The 27,394-nt window shown below is 37.0% G+C and overlaps 1 protein-coding gene and 1 non-coding gene across 3 annotated transcripts in view; one reads left to right on the top strand and one right to left on the bottom strand.

Annotated features, from left to right (window-relative positions):
- The window catches only part of LOC136258462 (phosphatidylinositol 4-kinase alpha-like), a 103,529-nt gene that overhangs the window by 19,469 nt on the left and 56,666 nt on the right, over positions 1-27,394 (bottom strand). For both annotated transcript variants that reach the window (XM_066051774.1, XM_066051775.1), the window contains 14 exons: positions 13,241-13,372; positions 12,969-13,142; positions 11,999-12,097; positions 10,921-11,886; positions 10,575-10,694; positions 3,551-3,692; positions 3,252-3,383; positions 2,875-3,002; positions 1,499-1,630; positions 1,356-1,403; positions 1,075-1,181; positions 748-855; positions 620-685; positions 18-76 (listed from right to left, as the gene is read on the bottom strand). In XM_066051774.1, coding sequence (XP_065907846.1) covers positions 18-76; positions 620-685; positions 748-855; positions 1,075-1,181; positions 1,356-1,403; positions 1,499-1,630; positions 2,875-3,002; positions 3,252-3,383; positions 3,551-3,692; positions 10,575-10,694; positions 10,921-11,886; positions 11,999-12,097; positions 12,969-13,142; positions 13,241-13,372 — 2,413 coding nt within the window. The remainder of the gene's footprint in view (positions 1-17; positions 77-619; positions 686-747; positions 856-1,074; positions 1,182-1,355; positions 1,404-1,498; positions 1,631-2,874; positions 3,003-3,251; positions 3,384-3,550; positions 3,693-10,574; positions 10,695-10,920; positions 11,887-11,998; positions 12,098-12,968; positions 13,143-13,240; positions 13,373-27,394) is intronic.
- Trnap-cgg (transfer RNA proline (anticodon CGG)) lies at positions 2,691-2,762 on the top strand. Its single transcript has one exon. It is a non-coding gene; the product is annotated as a tRNA-Pro (tRNA).

Genomic DNA, 27,394 nt, shown 5'->3' with positions numbered 1-27,394 from the left:
AGTAATGCACAGCTTACATGTATTAAGTGTCAGATATGAATAGGCTTTCCTCAGCTCTTTCAAGGACCGCCAAAATCTATAGAATGTAAAACAGCAAGTGTCTCTGTACATAACAAGCTTGCATATTATTTGTACAAACTGTACCTACAATAAACTGTACAACAGACTCTTTTGTTGCACACAGAAATGTAAAATAGAATTATGATTATGTAGTGCTAAAATACACAGCATACGCAGCCACAAGGGATTAGTATGAGGTCCACCTGGTGGATAGCTAAAAAAGTATATACGTGAGACAGTGTGTAGACGTAGAACAGAAGAAACTATAACTACTCTACTAGAACAATCTATATATGTATGTACTGCACATATAGTGTAAAAGAATTTAAAAATTAAGAATAGAACAACTATTACAAATTGTCTAAGGCTTCTCAACTTGCCATGTGCTAAAAAAAAAGAATGTTCTACTGTCTGAGTTCCCTGTATAACAAAGAGTAAAGGATGGAAAGAAGGTCACAGTGATAAGTACAATACAAACACCATATGTACTCAATTAAAGTCATTAAACATGATGCATGTAAGTAGCATGTTAAAATAATTATGTAGACACGTTACATACTTTATCACTGAGATGATGTCCTCTCGTAACACTTGTCCACTATCAGTAGGCCACATCATGTGATAACTAAACAAAGATGTCAGTCATTCTTTCTGCTTTTATTTTGAACCTTGGGGTGGGTGACTTACCAAAAGTAGTCTAACACATTGGCATAGATTTTCTCTCTCATCAAGCCCCTCTCTTCTTCACCGTCCAACATGTTGCTTTGGAGCATGCGGATTGCCAACTTGAGAATCCTGTAAAGTAGTTTGATTCCTGCCTATGTGCACTGCACAGTAAGATGTCCCTCTATTATTTTAACTAATAATTTATTAGGGCATCATGTTAAGGAGCAAATGTGGTGTGCTTAGGAATAAATAAATGCTCTATTAGAGTATTTAAGCTTCTGTTGGCACATATAAGTCTTACGAAACATATATACAAATGTATGGATGCAGGTATACATACAAACGTACCTAAATCTCACTCCAATGGTTGAAATGTGATGAGAAATCAACTGTTTACTATTGGGACCAACTGACAGTGGCAAAATGTAGTAGAGAAAATTCTTGATCAGAGTAACCTAGTGGAACGAGCATGTGTATAACTTACTCACATTGAGCTTTATGTATGTATACCACCAAGAGTTCATAACAAAAAATAGTGCCTCACTATTTTTCATTGTGAACTCTTGATGTCACATACAACATAGGCACATGTGGACAAACGTACGTATGTATGTATGTACGCAACTTACTTGGTGAATGTCCTTCTTTTTCACAACTTTTAGTCGCTGGGAGAGAAACTACATACACAAAAACAAACATCATATTTCACAATACAATAAACACATAAATATGTAGATATACATACTTATGACTAAAAACTTTAAATGACTACCTTGGCCATAATCTTATGCTGGCTGGCTGAGGGTACGGATGTTTCTCCATGGTCACTAGTGGTTACGGTGGAGTATACTCCCCACTGTTGGTAAATGGTCCACCTCCAGACACCGATAAACTCTTGCAGCACCTACAGTATGTGTTGTGAATATCCATAAATGTTTATTGCATCAACACACACTAGAGTGTGTCATGTGGTACAAGAAGTTGGGTGCCACACCAGTAAAAATATGCTAATCATCTTGGTAAAAAAATGAATAGGAGTAACGACTGGGCTTGCCTGGGAATTGAACCCAGGACTTTCCACATCTAAAACAGAGACTAAAACACTAAACCAACAAGTGACTTGTGTTCAGTATACTCCCTTACACACATTTGTTGAAGCAAAGTATACATTTTAGGGTTGGAGGTAGCAGAAGCAAATTAGAAAATCAGGACTACCAGTCACTTGAATAACTTAGTAACTAACAAATAAAATATGCATAGACATAACTACATACAGATACAACATTAATAAAAACAACAACACTTTTGTGAAAAAATTTTTGCTTTAAATGCATGGCTGTTTAATACACTATGAGTCAAACTATATATCCAAAATGCTTCCCTCCTAGTATCTCTCTTTGATGGTACGTACATAATAAGTATGAGTTAAATATCATGCTACTATCAGAATATTGTCCTACTAGCACTTGAAAATTCATCATCACCAAACCAGGTCCTAGATCATGCTGCACACGGCGGACATACTGCACATACAGTAAGGCACATGCTACCATCATTCCAGGAGAGAGAGAGAGAGTAAAAATCATCCCTATAAAAATGTATGGCTAACTCCATTAAAGAATCATTGTGGATGATGAAAATTTGGTAATACTTTAGTCTGGTGGAAAAGTAAATTCACTGAACTGTATATACCAATCCAAATCAAAGCTGACTGGACGGTAAAGTACATAACTTTTTATGTGCCAAATTGCTTAAAATCCACACTTTAATAAGTCTACACAAACTTCTGTGGATACAGACAGTAAGCATGTATAGTTTTGAATGTTGTAATCTGTGAGACCTATCACTTCATGTATGGCATATTATAGTACTATAGAGTCTGCATGGTTGTCTATACATACATACATACGTTGGTTTAACAAATTTGATTTGATTTATATCATGAGGCCTAGCCAAACACAAGTGGCTTGTTGGTCTAGTGGTATGATTCCTGCTTCGGGTGCAGGAGGTCCTGGGTTCGATTCTCAGACAAGCCCACATTTTTGTTTTTACTTTTTTTCTTCATCTTTAGTTTAAGATATTTTTCAAAACCTCCAAGAGGCTGGCTGATATTCCATTAAACAAATTCAACAAAGATACATGACTTACAGTATACTCCAGCTCTGGTCTTGCTACCAGTAGCCAGTCCCAACAGCCAACTGCTACTTGCATGGCCTTCACCTTGAAGGACTGAACTGGCTCCCATATCAGTGACCTCAGTATGCTTCTCTCAGAAGCTAACAATGAACAACACCAAGTGATCGACAAGTACTACTAGTAAATGTAGAGTGCTTTGGAAGAGTATGTTAAGTTGATGTTATTTTAAGAGCAGCTTTGCTCTATATTTGCTGAAGCACAGTATCTTTTTAAAAGTACTGTACTTTAATTGCTGCTCTACTGTAGCATATAACTTCATAATTTACACAGACAGAGAGGAACGGTATACATAAAGTTTCAACAAGTGCATATGGTGAGCTTTGTGTTACCTTTCTTGCAGACAATCAATGCAGTCAGTCTATATAGAGCTGATGTGATCTCAGTGATGTTGTCTCCCTTAAGAGCTGACTTGAGCTTGGAGCAAAGGTCCTTGATGAAGAGATGTAAGGTATCATTCCCATCTAGCATACAGAAAATACCACTCAACAACAACCATATTATTTGAATAAGACAACACATTAAAGAGGAAAACTCTATCATACTCTAGAACTAGTTTACTCAAAGTAATCCATACCACTAAAATACACTATGTATACACAAAAAGCTTGCATGGGCTCAAACTGCTGACCTTTATTGGTTGATCCCAGCAGAGAGTTCAAGTCCAAAGCACCTTTGACTTCTCCTGAGAAACGCGATCGCAAGAAGAAGATACTAAAGATTTGTGACTGAGCCTCCTTCAGACAGTTAGGGAATCCTGACAGTATGGGGCTCTGGTGATCAGAACAAGTACAGTAATAACATACATGTATACATATGTATGTACTTACATGTTTAACAGATATGCTGTGTATGTATGTATACAGTATATTAATAGAGCTAAAATTTTATCAGGTGGTCTTAGGAGCATGAAGGACATTTTATTACGCTTGAGACCTAACTGATAGTGGCTACCCCATGAACCACAATAGTGGGTTCATAATAGAGATCACCCTATTTTATTTTATTATTTTGCAAAATGCACTACTACAAACCACCCTAGAGAGTATCCTTCTGGTGGTTCTTCGTAATGAGTATAGGTCCATTAGTGAATATCAAGTGAAAAAGAAATGTATTTGTGAAATTTGCCATTTTGTACATAAATATTTTGCTTAACAAGCATAGCAAAGTAATTATACAAGGCAAATTCCGGTTAAGAGATAGCAAGATTTGCTGGATGGATCATTGATTTTCATTATCGAAGGAAACCAGCCTGAGACTGGCGGTCAATAATGCAACACCATAAAATACTGTACTCAGAGTTAGGTTTGCTACTTTGCTGGTGTGTTGTTATTCTGTTAAACCCAGGAAGCTTAAATATGCTGACGATTTCTTCACTCTATGATTACTGTATGTGGGCAGGTTATTCACGATAAAAATTGTCTAGTCATACAAATACTCTAATAATGCAGTCAAGTGTACCTGATAACAACAAAGCTTGCAGGCACTAGTAATGTACGTATTCAGTCTGAGGTGCTAAACTTGGAACTTGCACTACACACATCACAGAGAGTTCCTGTTTGTTGCAAATAAGGGTCTGCAATACATATTAATACAATTTCTATGCATCACGATACGTTACAAGAATATCTACAGACAATACTAGGTACAAGATGAAATCATTTACAATCACGTGCGTACAATGACATGTCGGTGAGCCATGAGGCAAGTACTGATGATAGTACAGGTGAAGAAGCGGAAGTAGAAAAGTTCCAACCATCTCGAGAGTATGCTATAGCTATTACTGCAACAAGCCAGGCATCAACTCATTGCTTCACACCAAGTGGCAAATTGCAATGCTAAAATTGTCTACTCAAAGAACACAACTAATTTGTCAAAGCATTTAGCATTACTCACTGGAGTTACTGTTTGAGATTAGCATTACTCACTGGAGTTACTGTTTGAGATTAGCATTACTCACTGGAGTTACTTTTTGAGATTAGCATTACTCACTGGAGTTACTGTTTGAGATTAGCATTACTCACTGGAGTTACTGTTTGAGATTAGCATTACTCACTGGAGTTACTGTTTGAGATTAGCATTACTCACTGGAGTTACTGTTTGAGATTAGCATTACTCACTGGAGTTACTGTTTGAGATTAGCATTACTCACTGGAGTTACTGTTTGAGATTAGCATTACTCACTGGAGTTACTGTTTAAGATTAGCATTACTCACTGGAGTTACTGTTTAAGATTAGCATTACTCACTGGAGTTACTGTTTAAGATTAGCATTACTCACTGGAGTTACTGTTTAAGATTAGCATTACTCACTGGAGTTACTGTTTAAGATTAGCATTACTCACTGGAGTTACTGTTTAAGATTAGCATTACTCACTGGAGTTACTGTTTAAGATTAGCATTACTCACTGGAGTTACTGTTTGAGATTAGCATTACTCACTGGAGTTACTGTTTGAGATTAGCATTACTCACTGGAGTTACTGTTTGAGATTAGCATTACTCACTGGAGTTACTGTTTGAGATTAGCATTACTCACTGGAGTTACTGTTTGAGATTAGCATTACTCACTGGAGTTACTGTTTGAGATTAGCATTACTCACTGGAGTTACTGTTTGAGATTAGCATTACTCACTGGAGTTACTGTTTGAGATTAGCATTACTCACTGGAGTTACTGTTTGAGATTAGCATTACTCACTGGAGTTACTGTTTGAGATTAGCATTACTCACTGGAGTTACTGTTTGAGATTAGCATTACTCACTGGAGTTACTGTTTGAGATTAGCATTACTCACTGGAGTTACTGTTTGAGATTAGCATTACTCACTGGAGTTACTGTTTGAGATTAGCATTACTCACTGGAGTTACTGTTTGAGATTAGCATTACTCACTGGAGTTACTGTTTGAGATTAGCATTACTCACTGGAGTTACTGTTTTAAGATTCGTGAGAAAGTTCGAGCAGCAAGCATTGTATGCTGTTTTGATGGAAAACAAGAAAAGCACATCAGAGCAGATACTGGTGAGTGGGGTGTAATCGAAGATTAATTTCTATCTCTAAGCCTTTTACAGATGCCACTAAGGTATGGGTATAGTTTGATATACGTATGCAACAATTTCACCGCTTGCTCCAATACTATACAAGCTTATTTCTATGATGCTAAAGGAAGCGATGACAAGGACAGCCAAATTCTTAGGTCTATTAAACATGCAATCTGCACTGATTTCAATAGCTGGTATGCATCTCTGGAAGTACAAATTTACTACATGTTGCAGCCTTCTTGGATCTGGCCCATTTGTAGCAGAAACTGACCGTGAAGATGATGTGATAGAAGATGTAATTTTGCTAACATCTTAAGGGGATGACGAAACTGTGGAGTCACCTTCTCAACTGATGATGAGAATAATGAGCAGACAGGGCCAGCCACCAAAGAAGAGAAAGAAGTTCTGTTCAGGTTATTGGGTGATGTGATTACCACCAAAACTAGCAAGAAGCCTACAAACTTGGAAATACAAGTCAGAAATTCATTGCTATTGTCATGATATGATTGCTGGTTTAAATGATGATCCATTGAAGTGGTGGAGCACATGAGAAGTTCAATGTGTGCATCTTAAAAAGTATAGTCAAAAGTATTTGTGCATACCTGCAACAAGTAAAAGAAAATAAGAGGTCTGTTCCACAGCAGGAAATGGGCTAACGCATAACAGAAACAGACTGCTTCCAGAGAATGCTAACCAACTTGTGGATTAAATTAAATAGATTAATTTCATCCAAGTATTCAGTTTACTTAATCAAACTTAAGCTTTTTTATTATGACTTTCAGTTGTACAACAAATTTACCAACTATTAATTTACATTGTAATACTAACACAATTACAACATGTAAACACAACTGTGGGTAGTGCATGTGGTCCATTGTCAGGTTTCTTCAGTATCGTATCAGGTAGGTTTGTTGCAGTGATATGTAATACACAAAATGCCCTGTATTGCAGAACCTTACAAGTACGTAGATGCTTCATTGATTTTTGTTAGCACAAGTGATAGCTTGTTTGTGCAGGTCCTGCAAATTTCATGGTAAAGCCACATCAAAACTGTACTGAGCCACCTTAATAACTGCACTCAATGGTAGTACACTTACAGTACATATGTATTACTGTGGAATGAGACCTAAAAGGTTGTGAAATCAAAAGTGAAGGAAAAGGTGCAACAATGCAAATGCTGATCACTTTTAGTAACGGCAGAATTGCCGTGTCATTCATGCACCTACGTACTTCTGGTCACCACGCTTGGGTTTAACATCATTTAAAACCCTGGCTTTTTCTGAGGGCCAAGGTCACCACATTCCTTTTCACACCTTGTCTGCTTGGTATGGATGCGACATTTTTATATTTGTACGTAAGTACCAAAGCATACCGGGGCTTCCTTTTACCTGCCTATGTACACCACAGTGAAAGTTATAGTTATATTTGGAATTTTCAACTAGAGTAGGGACCATAACACATCGATAAAAAGTACTGAAACAAGCTGGAGTAGTGCATGATATTAAATCACAGTAAAACAATAAGAAGTGTTATATCCCTACTGTGTTCAAGATACCATAATGGAAAAGCACAGTAGGGATATAACACTTCTTATTGTTTTACTGTGATTTAGTATCGTGCACTATTCCAGCTTGTTTCGGTACATTTTATGTATGTGCTAGCTATGCTCCCTACTCTAGTTGAAAATTCCAAAATTTTGAAATACTTGTTTGTTAACTTTTTTTTTTGTAAATAATATTATTATGACTGGTGAACCCATGCATACCGCATTTGAAATGGCGCCATGTGCCCCAGCTATATCATCTGAAAAGTGAAGTATCCATTATGCTTTGTTGTCAGCTATGTTCAACCCATTACACAGCAGTACGAATCAAAAGCTGTTCGAAAAGCATCTCTACAACCAATGCATACCAAAAAAAAAGGGTTGGTGCCGCACGCTCCAGTTATATAAATTATCGTCTGAAAAGTGAAGTATCCATTATGCTTCGTTGTTGGCTATGTTCAACCCGTTACACAGCAGTACGAATCAAAACTGTTTTAAAAACACCTGAGCAATCGAAGTAGCCACTATAAAAAATACGGACGATTTCTGTTACAAAGAGGAGCAATCCCGTGCTACCACCAAATCAACACTTTTCATTGTCAGCAAAGATGAATGGGACACAAAGGAGGACACTGGTAAGTCCATGAAGAATGCATTGTATGTACTGCGGTATGCCAAAAGGCACCTGTTGGGCAGAAGCGACGTCAAACAGTGAAAAATTCAAGCTCGTAGCCTTAGCCGTTATCTAGTTACGCTTGTCTGAAGGCATCAGTCAGTCAGTCAGTCAGTAGAAAATCCCATTAAATAAAGTATTTTTAGCAACTTGTTGAAAGCATTTCGGGTCAATTTGAAAGCTTGCTAGGGCTTAGTTTTACCTAACCAATACTGCCTCATCGTCATCTGGGAAAATTGAGGCTGTCTTTTGGGCGATGTTATTTCATGGGCCACGCCTACTCCCTATTATACGCTACTATTGTAGTGTATGAAAAAAAATCAAAAAAAAAAATCAGAATGAAAATAGCATGTCATTCTATTTGCATAACAGGTGAGAGTTATACAAGGGAAATGTTACTTTAACTAAACAGTCATTTTCGTGTTTTAATAATGCAGTCAAGAACCTTCTAGAAATTGTATACACACATGCACACACACACACACACACACACAAATAGTTAGAACTTCAATAGTACAGTAAAAAGTGAAGAAAATAGGCAGCTGTTTAGGACTGGGTATTAGGTGAGAGGTCACTGGTTCGAATCTGTATCAGGCTTTTCAATGCCTTTGTGCACCGGTCTGAGCGATGTATCTCAACTCCTTTTTGTTATACATGTTTAGTTTTTGTTTTGTTATATGTAGGTGTTATCTTTTATGTTGGTTTGTGTTATGATGGTTAAAATATGTATCTACAGACTGATGTTTAGTTATTCTGTTTGTGAAAGGGAATCACCCATAACTCTGCAAATGTAATTTAGCCTATATACTGTACATCCATTGTGTGTGTGACATACATATTTCAAGCTGATCAGAAAAATTTGCTTCCCATATGCAATTATTGCAGTGTGAAAAGAAGCCAACATTTAAGGACTTGCATATCAAGAATGAATATGAAATCTTTATTTGGTCTGTGGAATGTCAAGGGTGAAGCGCTTTATTAAAATGGTTTCTGTTTATTACAATGATGTGGTGTACTGGATTTCTTGGCTATACAACACACTACCGTGTGTCTTGATTTTAATTCTTGAATTTATTCTGATAAGAGTTAGTAGTTTACCAATTAGGTAAGCCAGCAGTAGTGTATGTATAAATACTACATGGAGCTGACTCTGTTTTGTGTTTGCTAAGAAAGTACATGACTTTTCAAATTGCAAAAAAAATATAAATGGTTACATGTTTGTCGCAAGAAAGCATTGTGGGAGCATTCTCAACCTCATGAAACTATACGTACATAGGTCACTGTCAATTGTACATCTTATTTTACGGTGAGTAGGGGTGCAAAATAGGCCAACATACTAATGGAGCTTTGTGCCGTACAAAAAGGATAGTATAGCATGGTGGTAATTAACTACATATCTATATGTACTTTTCTTGTTGTGGTTCATGGTCTACTCTGTGGTTAGTGGTTTGAGATAGAATGTGATTCAAATAGAGCGGTCATGTGACATACAATAACAAGCCACATGCGACTTACAATGGGGTAAGCAAATAAGCTAAATATAAAGCCACATGCGACTTAAAATGAAGCAAGCATTATTAACCCCATGACGCATTTAGCAAACACAAATAATTCAGCACCATGCAATACGACACGCACATCCCTGCTTCTTACCGTTATACGTCGATCACTGCTTTGTTAGTGTATTTCAGATGTAAAAAACCTTTAAAAAGTGCTACTTCAAAATTGCTCTTTGTAAAAATGTTCTTTAAAGCTTTTGCAATGATCCCTAAGATTTTAAAAATTATGCTATTTTCTCTATCTCTTATCAGAATAAAAGCCAACACCAATACTATTATCAAATATATTACAAACTGATAAGAATCCATTTCACACACACTAACAAGCTCATCTCTCTACTGTCACTGCGTATACTAAACTGTTACTACAGTCGCATGACATTAAATATTATTTCAGCTTACATGTTAGATATTTCCTGTTTACCCCATATTAGGAATGGGAAATACCCTGACTTAATACTGTTATTTCTATGAAAATAATTTTATCTTGAAAGTAAAAACAAGATCTGGGCATTCAAATATTGGTTCAATTCACACAACATGAAAAATTGATTTAGTTTTAGTCACTCTCTTACGCCTCTCTAGTATCTCAGCTAAGAAATGTGCAGAGATAACAAAACAAGAGAAACTCTAGCTAACACACATGTATGTAGATACAATAAGTACTGTGTACTAACAGCTATTATGAACCTGAATGGTGACCATATTTTTATAACAACACAACTACATATGATGTATTAACATATACGTAACATATCTTCTATGATGGCAATTTGAAAGAACATATACAGATTGTCTACAGTACATGCAGTTTATACTATGAATACAGCAGACACATCTTACTGGAATGGCCGAGACATCTTCAGCAATGAAGCTGGTATCGTTGAGCTGTGCCATCACCAGGGAGGCACCAGTGTGATGGAATATTCCCTTACCAGCCAACTGTACATCTCGCACATACTCCTGTGGTCAGAACATTGTGAATAAAATATGTGTAGATACTAACATATTTGTAACTGTAGCAAGCTCACACTAAAACCTACTTTAAAGGCATTGGCCATTAACAAGGGGTCATAACGAAATGGTACTATTGCACACTACTCAAATCCTTTAAAACGGGTTTTAATGTACGTATGTAGCTACATATCATAGATGTAGTTGTGGAGACACAAAAGACTAGTGGACTCACTATTAGGATGGATCTGGTGTTTTTGTAGTTCCACCCTAAAGCAGCTTTCAGGAACTCTTCACACCTCTTCGCATAAGTAGTTGCTGTGCTCAGTCTTTTCCCAGTATCATCGGGGAAGGTGATGGTATAAGAAAGACCTGGCAAACTCAAAATGTTTGACATCTTTGAGCCGTCCAACACATCAACATGTTCGCTAAGCAGCTGCATAAGATCCAGCATTGTAAAGATGACCGCTTTATTGTAGAATAAATGATCAAATTTATTTAAGAGTTGGATAAGGTAGCCGTCAGCCACTTGTCTAATCTTGGTACGGATGTTGTTGAACTGAAAGAGCAAAAGTTGGGCATGTGCTTCTAGTAAAAGATTCCTCTTTCTAGCCACTGGCATAGCTTCAAGGATGGTGAGATAATTGTTATGGAGTTTCATAGTGATGGCTTTCATAGCATAAAAGATTGCCGGGTTCTTGTCAAGTTTTGCTTCCTTGAGGTAATGGAATATGATGCAAAATGTGGCACCATCTTCCTCCATTCGAAAAGCTTCTAACCTATACACTGATCGAAGGTACATGCATTGGATATAGCTAAGACTGTTAATGAGCTTATCAAGCTCTGGTGTACGATCTAACACATCCAGGAGTTCTCGTTTAGATTCAGCCAACTCAACTGTCTTGATGGTGTACTTCTTGCTGGGATGGTTGACTTCCAAGTCTGATAGACGATCACTACCATCTGATAGAAGGTAAGGAGAACGTTTGGCAATTGTTCTGATGGAGTCGTACCACTTTTGTGGGTAAACCACATTCAGTTTGTTCTCAAACTCTGTGAACCCAGTTACAACACAGTAGAACCAGAAATCAATGAAGTTCTTCACAAGTGGTTTAGTTGCTTCTACTGGATTCTCCATTCTCATCAATATAGTGGCTAGTACTGGCAGCAAAAAGCCCTGACTGAAAGATGTACCAGTAACCTGAATATGTGTACAAAAAGCTAATATAATAAAACTTGCCTTAATGTATTGAGGGAAAAAAATAACTCACATACAAAACAAAAGTATGTTTTACAAGTATACATATACTCACGTTGCTATCAACTTTCTCCTGAGCCTTAGACGCTTCGAGGCCCTGCTGTACAAACAGCTCCAATACCTTAGATAAAAGTTCCAGTAGCAATTCATTGCCCTACACAACATACATAAGCACATACGTACACAGTGCATACATACATACTGTACATAAGTGTACACACAGCAGAAATTTTGCAACCAAAATTTTCATATGTAGTATTGTGTGTATGCATTTGTTCTTGTATGTAACCATGTGTATACGCTGAATGTGGCTTGGAAAGTCATTCATTTATGTGATAGAAGTTACCTACAGTATCACTGTCTGAAGAACTATGTAGTGGTCAATGCCTAGCAAAGCTGCGTACAGTGTGTATCATATGCATCAGCACAAGAGGGCTTTCTGGTACAAGTTAATTCATGCACTTGTATACATACATAATATGGACTCCTGTTTGATGCTTTGAAAGGGATACTCTCACTGGTGTCTGATTTTGTAGCAACTGCCTGCTGTCAAAAGTAGGGGAATCTAAAAATATGCCATCCAAACATTTTACTATTCTAAGAAGGTAAATTAAGAACCGAGAGCTTTATGTATGTATCACTGATAAAAGTACATTAAGTTTTTGTAACTACATTAACACAGCTTGCTACACTGTTTGTCTGCTTCAAATCCGTTCAGAATCATATGACTGTGCTGAGTGCTCTCTCTATTACAGTATGACTGAGGATCATGATCTTGCATACAAACATCTCTGGTAGCAACCACAGTCTTTTGGAAGGGCTAAGACCCTATTAGACCAATCCCCAGATACGCTAATGGAAAATCCTGTTGTTACCTCCTATTACTCACTATTAATAAATTACAGTTGTGTTTGGGGATGTAGAAAATTGTACAATGTTTATTGAGGATATACAATCAATTATAATGGAAATTTGAACCATGTTAACTGTATGCAGTACAGAAGTAAAGACATAGGGAGTCAAACCTGTAGCTCACTGGCAAGGTTTCCCAACACCTTCACCATCAGTGGAGCAATATGGTTGTAACTGTCATTCTCTTGTTTGGCATCTTTGCTGGCCACTCCTTGTTTGTACGTGGTGTGTGAGCCAGCCAGTGACAACAGTATCAACCGGTACAGTAGCTGAAGTGTCTCTGCATCCTAAAATAACGCATAGGGAGTACAAAATTAAGGTTTAGACCATCTAGCTATGAATGTATGAATACCACACTATTATAAATACAAGCAGAAACACTCACTCCAGTATTAGCCCCCAGTTTTCCCAGTTGGTTGACAATCAACACATCCAGTTGATGGTCTCTGTGGAACAATACTTGCTGGAACACGGACAGGACTGACTGACGCACTTTAGGTAGTGTCACTGCACATTTCTGCACATATAGCAAAGAAATACATGTACATATAAGGCTACACAGACACATATGTACATATATACGTATGTACATACCACCATACATACATCAGGGGCTTCCCTAAAGAGCAGTAGAGCGGTGCAGTACTGCTCTAGTTTACTCAAAATTCTTTAGATGTGGTAAGAAGAATGTATATAATTAACAAAATGACTTTGATGTTGGTAGCAAATTGACAGTTTTATCGCTCTACTATATTTGGAAAGCTTTGTACATACATACATACATACATACATACGTACATATATACGTACATACATACATACATGCGTACATACATACATACATACGTACGTACGTACATACATACATACATACATACGTACGTACGTACATACATACATACATACATACGTACGAACCTTTGTACGTACTAGTGTTCTGCGATACAGTGCATTTTGTGTATCACATATCACCACCAATAAACTGTTCGATATGATACTGTATCACGATACAATAATGAAGTGGTCATGGCTAGTTAAGACAGGTATATTAGCTAATGGTTGCAACAATATCCTATTATCTGTACCTTAAAGAGCCATCACTGATTCTACATTCACTGTGTATTCAGATTTCTTTATTCAATGAATGTTGATAAACTACAGTATTATAACTGATGTGAAAAATAGCTACCTAGTGTGTTCTGATATGATTTTTTGTATGGAGAACAGAGCTGCTGTTAAAAAGCACACCCCTACCTGGATACCTGCCTCTATTACACCACCCTGACAATTAGCTACCACAAAGGCTTGTCCGGATTACTCTGCATTTTGATGAGTTGTTAAGATGGCTAGTATTATATAGCAGATTGCTTAATGCTTAGTGGTGCAGTTGTTAATACTTGAAGTGTAACAGCTACTGATTTTAGAAGATCTGAGTAAGAATGTTTTAGCCATAGCAGCAGCACTCATACACACATATTTATATGGCTTTTCGTAACGTTGCATTTTACACTGAGCACAAGTAAATAAAGAGGCTTTCTATATGAGTATCTAGATCACTGTTACAGTAATAGAGCAATCACTGACTGTTCTACTAGAAAACTTCGATATATCGATATTTTCTAAGCACAGTATTGTATCGTGATACTTATTTGCTGTATCGATATACTGCCGTATCGATATGTATTGCAGATCCCTAGTAAGTACATACATATAACACAGCTAGTAATGTTGTTCATGAGGATAGAGGGTATATTATGATGAACTCTTGCAGTAAGTACAGTACACAGTTATGACATGGAATTTACAGTTAGGTAAACTATTGTAATACTTAATTAGACATCTTATATATCTGACATACGTAACAACTAATATATGCACTACCAACTCTTTAACATATATTATGGGTAATACATAGATACTAGACTAGCACAACAGTGTGTTCTATTAAAACATGTTTTTGCATGCATTCAACTATTGATCAAGCAAATTATAAACACTGCTAAAAACTGTGAGTAACTTTGACGATTCAAGGAAGGACTGTATAAGATGCAACTAATTATTGAACGTGTAAGTTATGGAGAGACTGTCCAAGCATGGCTGATCAGTGGGAATCTTAGAACTGGTAGCTAATCCAAATCCATCCATAGTTCCCTTTTGAACACCTTAGTTCAGATATAGAAATTTTTACACATCAAGAAAAAAAAGAGTAATTATATACAGTTTAAAACAGCCTATCTATGTAGTAGAATTGGGATAATTATTAAGTGTAGTAAACTTTACAATGCACAAAGTAATTGTTTTAATGCAAAACCAGTTGAGTCTTTGGTGATCCTTGATATTTATCACATACATGTCTGTACGTAAGTATTAGTTGATCTGTTTGATGAGTGTACAGTATGTTGAAGCAGGATGAAATTTATGGACAGTAATCCAAACACATACTGCATTCAGAGACAGAGAATTGTGCCAACCAATGCAACTTTACAACAATGCACATAATTATACACATTCATGTGTGTAGTACGTATGTTTTTTCCCTGCATATTTTTGCTACAAACACAGTATGAATGTATACATGGCTTGTATGTTCTATACTTCACAAGTATAACAGAAGAAAAAATTAAGTTAGATCCCTAACGTACAGTACTTCTGTACTTGTGTGATTAAAAGAGTTCTGGTATGGAAAGGATTTTACACAAATGTTTGGCAGGAGGCCCATGTAAGCATGTAGATCAATTCTAATCCATAGGGCTTTTGGCAGGTAGCTGCATTAAGCAGGTCACTGTGTAAACAAATTACACATTTGGGAGTTTTTACGATGGCCAGTTTAAATAGGCAATCTTATTAGATAGGTTCTCCACAAGAAATGAGTGTCCAGGTAAACATACACCTATAGTATTATCTTGATGGTGCTAACTACATGTGAACATAACGTATATATGCAAGTATAGTCGCACTAATAAATAGAATTTCCATTGGAATACTCCACATAAACAGTTCACAATAATTCACACACTACCACATCAGTAACCAAGATACAGAATTGAGGAAATACAAACAAGGAAATCTATTAGCGAATTTCTCGTGCTACTGTTTACATTTTCCAACAAGAAATAAGGAAATCTAATAAGGAAATCTAATAAGGAAATCTAACAATAAAATTTACCAGTGCATGCTATTGAATACAACAACTGGTATACAAGTATACTACTACCATCAACTATAGTTACCAAAGACACATCTTGAGAATGCAAAACTACATGTGGCAGCAAAATAAAAATGACATCAACAACACTACCTTCAAACTACAGTATAGCATCAATCAGTACATTGTCAATCTTACACAATGTATGTGTGTGTGTTTTCTACAGTCTAAAAGGACTAAACTGTTACATCAAACAAACTAAAAGCCTGTGTTATTATTACTGGACATAAAGTTTGGTCTCTTTAACCATAACGCCCTCGTCATTAAAATGCTGATCACAACAGATCCTCATTTCAACGTTATCAGTAGTTTCCATTGGAAATTGACGGAAGAACCATGGCAGGCTAGGGTCCACACAACATGTACTGTCACGGCCACAACCCTTGCCGTCCCATAAAGGGTCAAGTGTGAAATAAGTTCCAGTTCGAGATGAACCAGAATTCCCTGATTCACAGTAGTAATGTTCACGAACAAATGGTAAAGGAAGTGTTCCACGATCTCTAGAACAAGGACAACTGTGACGTCCATTATTTTCAGTTGGAGATCCAGCAAATGACCAAATATGTTTCCTGGGATAACGACCATAAGTTAGGGAGATGCCATCTAGGTATGTGTCATCGATGGAACGGTGGTCGTTACCAGGCACAAACCCATCAGGAGTTCCCTTCTGAATACCTATCAACTTTCCACAAACTCTACTATATGGAATCTTAAGGGTAGAGAAATAAGCTGAGAAACAACCACCATTATCATTGGGAGATCTACAAGCAGCAACAGGATAAGTAATCCTTTTCCAAACACTGGGACAACTTCCCTTGGCAGGGTTAACATCAGCTATCCTCATCCAACCTTTCTCTCCACCGCATGACAGTGTCATGTCACAGTACACAAAACTTGGTCTGTCAGTCAGTACAATGTAATTGCCATTTCTTCCATGACTCTTTGGGTTCCTTTCATAAATGTCTCTACATGACTTGCCAGGTAGAGTAGAAATAAAACCATACTTACTATAGTCAACATCAGCCATCACTAACTGGCTAATACTGACAATAGCAGCTAAAGCACACAACCAACTAATAGCCATTTTAGCTGACAACTCTTGATGGCTTCCACTAGTACAATACCAATGAACATTAGTTCAAACAGTTCCTCTTTTATACAGCAACAGTTGGGTTACCTCTTACCACAAACTATTCCGCAAGGTTGTAGAGACCAACACAACAGATCCACCTAACCACAAAAATTATGTTTACACAATTTGGTTAGACTAAATTACAATACAGTAGCATACGCTGTATGTAACTTACACCATTGACAATCCATACATACACATAATATATATGTACGTAGACTGTTTGTAATTTCAATAGTGAAGAAACCATCAAGTAAAGTGCATGACGACTTCCATCACTGTGAAATAGCACTCTCAGATTTACAAAGTAGTCGGGTTGGACATATATTCACTTTTCATTGAACATCACACTTGCTACTACAGAGCACTTCATAATTTATAGCTCACTTACATATTTAAGCATTAAGGTACTAACTATGGTATTATGGTATATTTATAACTAAAGATTTATGACTCCACACATACAATACAAGAGAATTTTCATAACGCAAACAGTTTTAATGCAGTAGGACAAGAATGCAAATATATTATATGTATATGATAGGTTGCCAAAAAGTTTGCATGTCACAAGAAGCGATGTCTGTATTTCATCTGATGATCTCTAACTGTCTACACACTACAAATCCAACCCAGTGTTAGTATTTCTTTAGTGTAGTTTTACAGTGTGCATAAAAAAGGGCAATGTTTTGTAGTTGTAGATACACTGTGTTTTTGTTAAATGTGAAAGTTTAATACGTTTACACATAGATTGTATTCGTAATTACAGAACAATGACAGAACAATGACAAAGTTGTACACACATATGTACTGTACATACACACAATCATAAAAAGATACTGCGCATGTTTGTAGCTAGATAGCGCGTTCTCTTCTCTACGTGTCAGCTGTATAGTATTGTATGTACCTGGATTGTTATCGTAACTTACAAGTTACCACACTGCAGCTGCTAGTCGCTATCTTCAGAAATGTACCTGTACCTAATTTTATTTCTTTAAAAGGTTGTCACACTGCAGCCTCTGCATTGCCATCTTCTGAACAGCAATATACATTACAGCACTGTCTATCACTGAAATTAATCCTATTATTATAGTTATTGTTATTACAAGCCAAATCACTGATGACTGTAGCAATCCTATCTAAATCAAACAGCCAAGCTGTAAAAAAAAAGGGTGTAGCCCCCAAAAAGCCAGATGTAAAATCCAAAAAATGGCTGCAATAATGCTAATGCCAATGATCACCATCAATGAATTATCAAACAAGAAAAAGACTACTATTTTTGTTAATCTATGTATGTGCCCACTGTGGTGACTTGCTACACAGTTGAACCCTGTACAGGATGTTATGCGTAGCTGAATAATCTACTGAGTAACCTTTTACATGGCTGAACACTCTAACAGGAGTAACAGGGTGACTTGTTTGTAGCGAACTCTCTCTACAGGGTGACCTGTAACATAGCTGAACTGTCAGCAGAGTGACTTGCTTGTAGCTGAACTCTGTGACTTGATTGTAGCCAATAGAATGACTCTGAGAATGACTTATAATGTTCTAATAGGGTGATTGAACTATTTGAGTATCTCAATCGCACATTAGATGGCTTCTGTAGCATAAGTCAATCTCATTTCATGTAAACCACTGAAAGGCCCTTATAAAGATATTAATCTACCTATATACCTATTTTCAGCTCTTGTTCCATAAACTAGTTTGCCTGGTAGGCATGGCAAGTAATACTTTTTAATTAACAAAACTAGATCATACGTTTATTACACATGGATGGCATTTGTCATGATTGTTTGTGCGGCTTACTTCTAGCCACAAAAAGTTTGCACTGTGATGTTTACTCCATGTACAGTCCAATGTTCAAGTTATTCCTTCAAGCAGTTTACCTACTTTTTACCTTGTGGCCATGACAAAAATTGTTTTAGCATTTTTCAAAATTGTGCATAACTCCTTGAAACTTGACTGTAAATGTACTGCAGTAGGCTTCTACTGCCCTCCAAATTTGAAGTAAATTGACTAAAGCACAAGCAAGCTATAGCAATTTTTCTTAGTAAACATTTGATCCAGAAAGGAATTGTTGTGTTCTACTAACTATAACTATTCCAACAGAGATATATAGTATGAGCTGACAGCGCTGCTGTTAAGAATGCTCTTTCCTTGATACTACCATTGATAGGATTAAACTGTTATTACCAAAGACACACTGTACATATATGCATGTAACAATTAAACGGAGCTAAATACAAGGGAAACTGCATGTAACAGCAAAAATAAAAATGACATCAATAACACTGCCTTCAAACTACAGTATAGCATCAATCAGTACATTGTCAATCTTACACAATGTATGTGTGTGTGTTTTCTACAGTCTAAAAGGACTAAACTATTACATCAAACAAACTAAAAGCCTGTGTTATTACTACTGGACATAAAGCTCGGTCTCTTTAACCATAACGCCCTCGTCATTAAAATGCTGATCACAACAGATCCTCATCTCAATGTCATCAGTAGTTTCCAATGGAAATTGACGGAAGAACCATGGCAGGCTAGGGTCCACACAACACGTATCTTCATTGCCACAACCTTTACCGTCCCATAAAGGGTCACGTGTAAAATAAGTTCCAAGTTGAGATGAACCAGAGTTCCCTGATTCACAGTAGTAATGTTCACGAACAAATGGTAAAGGAAGTGTTCCACGATCTTTAGAACAAGGACAACTGTGACGTCCATTATTTTCAGCTGGAGATCCAGCAAATGACCAAATATGTTTCCTGGGATAACGACCATAAGTTAGGGAGATGCCATCTAGGTATGTGTCATCGATGGAACGATGGTCGTTACCAGGCACAAACCCATCAGGAGTTCCCTTCTGAATACCTATCAACTTTCCACAAACTCTACTAAATGGAATCTTAAGGGTAGAGAAATAAGCTGAGAAACAACCACCATTATCATTGGGAGATCTACATGCAGCAACAGGAGTAGTAATCTTCCTCCAACCATTGGGACAACTTCCCTTGGCAGGGTTAACATCAGCTATCCTCATCCAACCTTTCTCTCCACCACATGACAGTGTCATGTCACAGTATACAAAACTTGGTCTGTCAGTCTGTACAACATAGTAGCCATTTTTTCCATGACTACTTGGGTTCTTTTCATAAATGTCTCTACATGACTTGCCAGGTAGAGTAGGAATAAGACCATACTTACTATAGTCAACATCAGCAATAACTAACTGGCTAATACTGACAATAGCAGCTAAAGCACACACCCAACTAATAGTCATTTCAGCTGACAAGTCTTGATGGCTTGCACTAGTGACCAATGAACATCAGGTCAAAACAGTTCCTCTTTTATACAGCAACAGTTGGGTTATCCCTTACTACACAGCCAGCTGGGTATTAATAATTTCAATACAATAAACAACCACACAGGGAAATATCAACTCATTCACCTACTAATGTGTCCTGTTTACTGTATTAGTCAATGGAGACCACTAGATATTAGGGTAGGTATATTAACCTGTGTACACAATATATGAACTTCTGAGGCAGTTGGAAAAGGCGGATATGGTTGGACTTGGACACGGATAATTTTAAAATACACTTTTACATTTACAAAACAGTTATTTTTCATACCTAACGTTGTATTTACAGCAGCATTCCCTTCCAGACCCAAGCGTTGATCTTGTCATAGTGCTTATCCATATATAAGCACATGTGCGAAGGATAGGCTAGCACTCTACAGACCATATAGTGTTGTATACGTGCTCTAGAAATCTAATTCAGAGTCACAGAGATTAATCTAGCATGTCCCAACCTAATCTCGTAGGCCAGGTCCTTGAAACCCTCAACACTTGATATAAGCACCTGCGCCTTATACTAAGACGTAAAATTGTGAATTTGGCCTGCTAAGCTAAGTTGCATGGGGCATATAAGCTAATCTCCACAACTATATAACTCTGTAATAGACTTTAGAGCATGTGTACAACACTATATGGTCTTTGGCATGCTGTGGAGTGCTGGTCTAGTCCTTCGCACGTGCGCTTATAAATGGATAAGCGCTATGACAAGACCGACGCCTGGGTCTGGAAGCGAAGACTGTTGTAAAAACAGCATTAGGTATGAAAAATAACTGTTATATAAATGTAAAAGTGCTTTTTGAAAATGTCCGTATCTGCGTCCGACCGTATCCACCCTTTCCAACTACCCGAACTTCTGCTTGTGAATGTTTTGATATACTATATATAATCATCCCATACCCAGCTCAGTAATTTCAAACATAGGTATTTTAGTAAACAACAGAGTTTCATAGGCTAGTATAAGTAAACAGAGTTTTATTTTTGCTGCTTGTTGTTTCCACTGATATTCTTAGGTTTGGTATGCCAGTATACCACACTGCACAGTAGTTACATGTACCTCTGATAAAACTCACACATCAGACACATATCAGAAAGAATCAAGATACACAAGAGAACTTCATAATCATATTATATGTATATTACACCAAACAAACATTAAGATTTATCAGTTAGTAAATGTACGCATGTGCAATAAATGTTCAGTGCACTCTTCATGTGTGAACATTGAGGGTGTTAAAAGGATTACACCATATGAAGTACATATTATGTAACCCTTATCCTTTCTAACCAAGGCTACCGGTAACACTCATTGCTGTTTTTTCTCAGCAATAGTATCACTGCACATCCTAAAGGTTTTGGGGGTTGTGACATAGCCTGGTCCTCACCATCAGTCCTCAAACCTTGTAGATCACTTGATCATCCTATAAAGCACTACACCTTGGGTGAGGAAAGTGAGAGCTACCTCACTGGCCCAGCAAAGATCACAATGAGGATTCAAAGCTGATCTTCACAACTGATCTTATTGGACTATACCTTCACACTATTGACCCCAAGGTTTGGTAGGGAGGGAGAACACAGGCTGTCAATGGTTGGCGATGTTAAAACGTAATCATGGCAAGCCAACCTTTCCACCCAACCCCTGTTGCTAAGCCAGTTCCTCACACCCCTAATTATTACAACCATGGTGCCCACACCGGAAATCTATTAACCTCGTTTAATTATTCTAATTAACTTACATTATAATGACCACTAGTGGACATGTGCTAGTTGTAACACTGCTAGGAGTGCATTGCCTATTATGTACGCATGATGCCTGAGGACGAGTGCATACATATCAGGGTAACGCACAGCTTCCAGTGTTGCAACTTATGTTACACTTCAAAATAGCCGTTTAGCCTTTGAAGGTACTTTTTAAAGTAGTTTTGAGCCTTTGAAGTTACCTTTAAAGTAGTTTTAAGCTGCTAAATTTACTTTTTAAGTTAAATTCCTTTGATGTGGTTGAGGGCTCCTTTAATGTGGCCTGGTACTTGTCCAGGATTCTTTGAGATGGTTGAATATATTATTATGGTTACTACATCGAAATTTCATATTGGCTATTACTATAACACTACTACTTACTATGTAAGGTTTTCAAAATCTATAAGTTATAGTTATTGTTAACTACGTGTGAACATAACGTATACATGCAAGTATACATGCAAGTATAGTCACACTAATAAATAGAATTTCCATTGGAATACTCCACATAAACAGTTCACAATAATTCACACACTACCACATCAGTAACCAGGATACAGAATTGAGGAAATACAAACAAGGACATCTATTAGCGAATTTCTCGTGCTACTGTTTACATTTTCCAACAAGAAATAAGGAAATCTAATAAGGAAATCTAATAAGGAAATCTAACAATAAAATTTACCAGTGCATGCTATTGAATACAACAACTGGTATACAAGTATACTACTACCATCAACTATTGTTACCAAAGACACATCTTGAGAATGCAAAACTACATGTGGCAGCAAAATAAAAATGACATCAATAACACTGCCTTCAAACTACAGTATAGCATCAATCAGTACATTGTCAATCTTACACAATGTATGTGTGTGTGTTTTCTACAGTCTAAAAGGACTAAACTATTACATCAAACAAACTAAAAGCCTGTGTTATTATTACTGGACATAAAGTTTGGTCTCTTTAACCATAACGCCCCTCATCATTAAAATGCTGATCACAACAGATCCTCATTTCAACGTTATCAGTAGTTTCCATTGGAAATTGACGGAAGAACCATGGCAGGCTAGGGTCCACACAACATGTACTGTCACGGCCACAACCCTTGCCGTCCCATAAAGGGTCACGTGTGAAATAAGTTCCAGTTTGAGATGAACCAGAATTCCCTGATTCACAGTAAAGGAAGTGTTCCACGATCTTTAGAACAAGGACAACTGTGACGTCCATTATTTTCAGCTGGAGACCCTGCAAATGACCAAACATGCTTCCTGGGATAACCACCATAAGTTAGGGAGATGCCATCTAGGTATGTGTCATCGATGGAACGGTAACTATTACCAGGCACAAACCCATCAGGAGTTCCCTTCTGAATACCTATCAACTTTCCACAAACTCTACTGTATGGAATCTTAAGGGTGGGGAAATGAGCTGAGAAACAACCGCCATTATCATTGGGAGATCTACAAGCAACAACAGGAGTAGTAATCTTCCTCCAACCATTGGGACAACTTCCCTTGGCAGGGTTAACATCAGCTATCCTCATCCAACCTTTTTCTCCACCACATGACAGTGTCATGTCACAGTATACAAAACTTGGTCTGTCAGTCTGTACAACATAGTAGGCATTTTTTCCATGACTACTTGGGTTCGTTTCATAAATGTCTCTACATGACTTTCCAGGTAGAGTAGGAATAAGACCATACTTACTATAGTCAACATCAGCCATCACTAGCTGGTTAATACTGGCAATAGCAGCTAAAACACACAACCAACTAATAGCCATTTCAGCTGACAAAGCCACTGAATTGTTCACAACAGCCTGTGCCAGCCTATAATGTAACTTCAGTAAACAGTTGATATGTTTTATACAAAAAGTCCATACAATTTGGTAAGTAAAGTGTAATAATAACAAATTATAATATTCAGTTTCAATGCAATTACAAATTTCTTAATTTCAGTTTCGACATCTCACCACAGAATAAAAGCTCACATAAAATGACACACGCACACTAAACACAATAACGTTGGTTACATACTTAGCCTGGTTGTGTGGTTAAAGATTATTGTTAATTTTAGGCAATTGCCATTGACTGGTGGCAATAATAGCCAATGATTAATTATAAACACTACAAAACTGCTCATGGAACTAAAAAGGATGTACATATGGAAAACAAAGCTGAAACTGATCCTAACCATAAGTACTAGATCCCATAATGGAATATAAACGTAAATATACATTTATGTTACAGGCTTGACCTAGTCACATGGTACAGGTGTGTTTTAAATTGGCAGGTACGTATCCACTTTTGTTAAGTTTGCCTATGGTTTCCCTGACGATAGATATCTTGTTTGCTTAATTGATACTAAACTTTCACTCTTGAAGGGCATAAAAAGTGCTATGTTTGTAATAAGTTTTCTATATCCATTAGTAAAATATTTGCAGCGATATGCATATATTAAGCTTGAGTGCATACAAACATGGGCTACATGTGGCTACAGTACTGCTCAAATACAACTTCATATATTTGTGTCTGGATACAGAAGATGAGCACGCATGTCGCTTAGCAATTCACGTGTGATAACAGTTAGTACACATGTGTACTGTAGCTGTGTGACTCGTGTGTATACATGTAGGTTGACACTGGACAGCTCTATACAACAGTGACGCAGTTCTTCAACAACCTATTCATCTCCATTTCTTACATCTACAAATGCTTTATTACCATAGGATAAATCACCAGGTGCTTATTGACTGGAACTTGCGTACTGATCCAGATCTCAGTGAATTCAAAGATACAATCTCTGTATACGTACAGGGTAAATGCGATGAAGTACTTTTGTTTAATACACTTGTACATAGAGGGTGTGCACACAACACCAGCAAAATATACTGGTGCAAATAAACCTACAAAAGTACACTACAGCGTTATATTTGCAGACAGTGTCCAGTATTTCAGTATTGGAACAGGAGTGCAGCAAATTACTGTACAAACAATTGAGTCTCTTTGACCAGAACAGATATTGATCATTACAGATCCTAGCCCAATATCTTCAGTATTGGTTGGAAGAGTTCCACGATGCCTTATCTTATGATTATTACAAACTTCAATTTAGGATTCCCAAAATAATAGTTGTAATGATCATGAACAAGGGGTAGCCTACTATACACACCTACTACACACAATTGCTTAGAAATCAACTCTTCCCAGCTACATAGGATCAGTGTGTTTTCTTATACATACATTAACATTCAACATACCGTACGTACATACGTGCACGTATTCTAGAATGAAATTCTGTAGAAGAAAGTAAATGCACTGTAGCAGACATGATCATTATTAGTTCTAGAAGCAACTATGAATGACTTTCATCACTGAAATAAATATCCGTTCTTTCTCCAGTCATTATTTACTACGTACAATTTGTTCACTAGATGTTGTTGTCCAATACCTGAGACAGACACAGAACATGCATATTTGACTTGTTCCTACTGCATATGATCAACAGCAGTGACTCATAAAGATGCTGTTTCTGATAAAAACATTAGTATGTTTGTACCATTTTACAGAATTGTGATTCATTTATGTAATTGTTGAAGTGTTAGTGAAGTATTGTTTTTTACTTATTTATTTATTAAGGCTTTACAGCACTTTGTTGTTGGTGGTAGTGAAACTGGTCTTGTTTCTTCCAACCTGGAAAGCCATGTAAAGATATCTACTTACCAATCCTATTAGTAATCTGACTATTTTATTTTTAATTGTGAGAAGGTTACCCATTTTCTACTTGCTTGTTCATCCAACAATGATATTGACTGTGTGTTGCTTTGCCATAATCTGAATGGCCTAAGCCACAATAAGTTTTATAGCTCTTCTATGTAGCCTAGCTACATATTTGCTCTCATTTCATTCAGGCTGAGACTTCATATACTTACAGAATATAAAGTAAACCACTTGATTTGAATCTTTTAAATGTTCATGGTTTTAAGGTAGTATGGTTTTTAGTGTTAACAACTTAGCCTAACCTATGCCAGTCACTCCATCAAATTCACAGTAATATTATTGATTATTTTATTAGAGTATTTTAATGTAAACTGCTCCATCAGAGTGTTTTGATCATTGTAGTGGGAAGATCCAGGAATGCCAACTTGTAAAAAGCTTTATCAGTTGGTCATTTCCGTTTTCACTTTTAATCCTCATCCTATTCCCACTACTCACATTCAGGAGGTTTTACAATGGCCAGTTTAGATAGGCAACCTTACTAGACAGTAGGTTCCCCACTAAATTATCAAAAAATGTACATCCAGGTGAACGCACCCATTCATCTTGATGGTGCTAAGTACATGTGAACATGTACAGTCACACTAACATGTCAGTAACCAAGACACAGAAATGAGGAAATAACTATAACAAGGATTTCTACAAGACTCGTGCTACTGCTTACATTTCCCAATTATAATAATATGAAATACGGAAATCTAACCATAAAATTTACCAGCGCATTGTTCATCACGCCATTTAATAAGACACCTGGTACTGATACACTACCATTGATAAGCACATACTGTATTATTACCTAAGACACATCGTGCTAATACAAGGGAAACTGCATGTGGCAGCAAAAATAGAAATGATATCAGTAATGTTGCCTTCAAACTATAGTTTAGCATCAATCAGTGCACTAGCCATCTTGCAAATTTCTATATAATGTATTTGTGTGGTTTCTACAGTCTAAAAGACAAATCTATTATGCATATCAAACAAACTGAAAGCCTGTGTTGTTACTACTGGACATAAAGTTCAGTCTCTAACCATAACACCTTTATTACCAAAGTTCTGATCACAACAGATCCTCATCGCAATGTCATAAGTAGTTTTCATTGGAATTTGACGGAAGAACCATATGGTCCCCATAACAAGTATCCACACTGCTACAGCCTTTACCATCCCATAAAGGGTCATCTGTATAATAATCTTCATATGCAACTCTTTCAATACTCCCCGAGTCACAGTAGTAATGTTCACGAACAAATGGTAGAGGACGTGTTCCATGATGACTGGAGCAAGGACAACTGTAACGTCCACTATATTCAGATGGAGACAATGCA

The sequence above is a fragment of the Dysidea avara genome, chromosome 6, assembly GCF_963678975.1.
Source record: "Dysidea avara chromosome 6, odDysAvar1.4, whole genome shotgun sequence".
Taxonomy (NCBI): domain Eukaryota; kingdom Metazoa; phylum Porifera; class Demospongiae; order Dictyoceratida; family Dysideidae; genus Dysidea; species Dysidea avara.
This window is presented reverse-complemented; position numbering and strand designations above follow the sequence as displayed.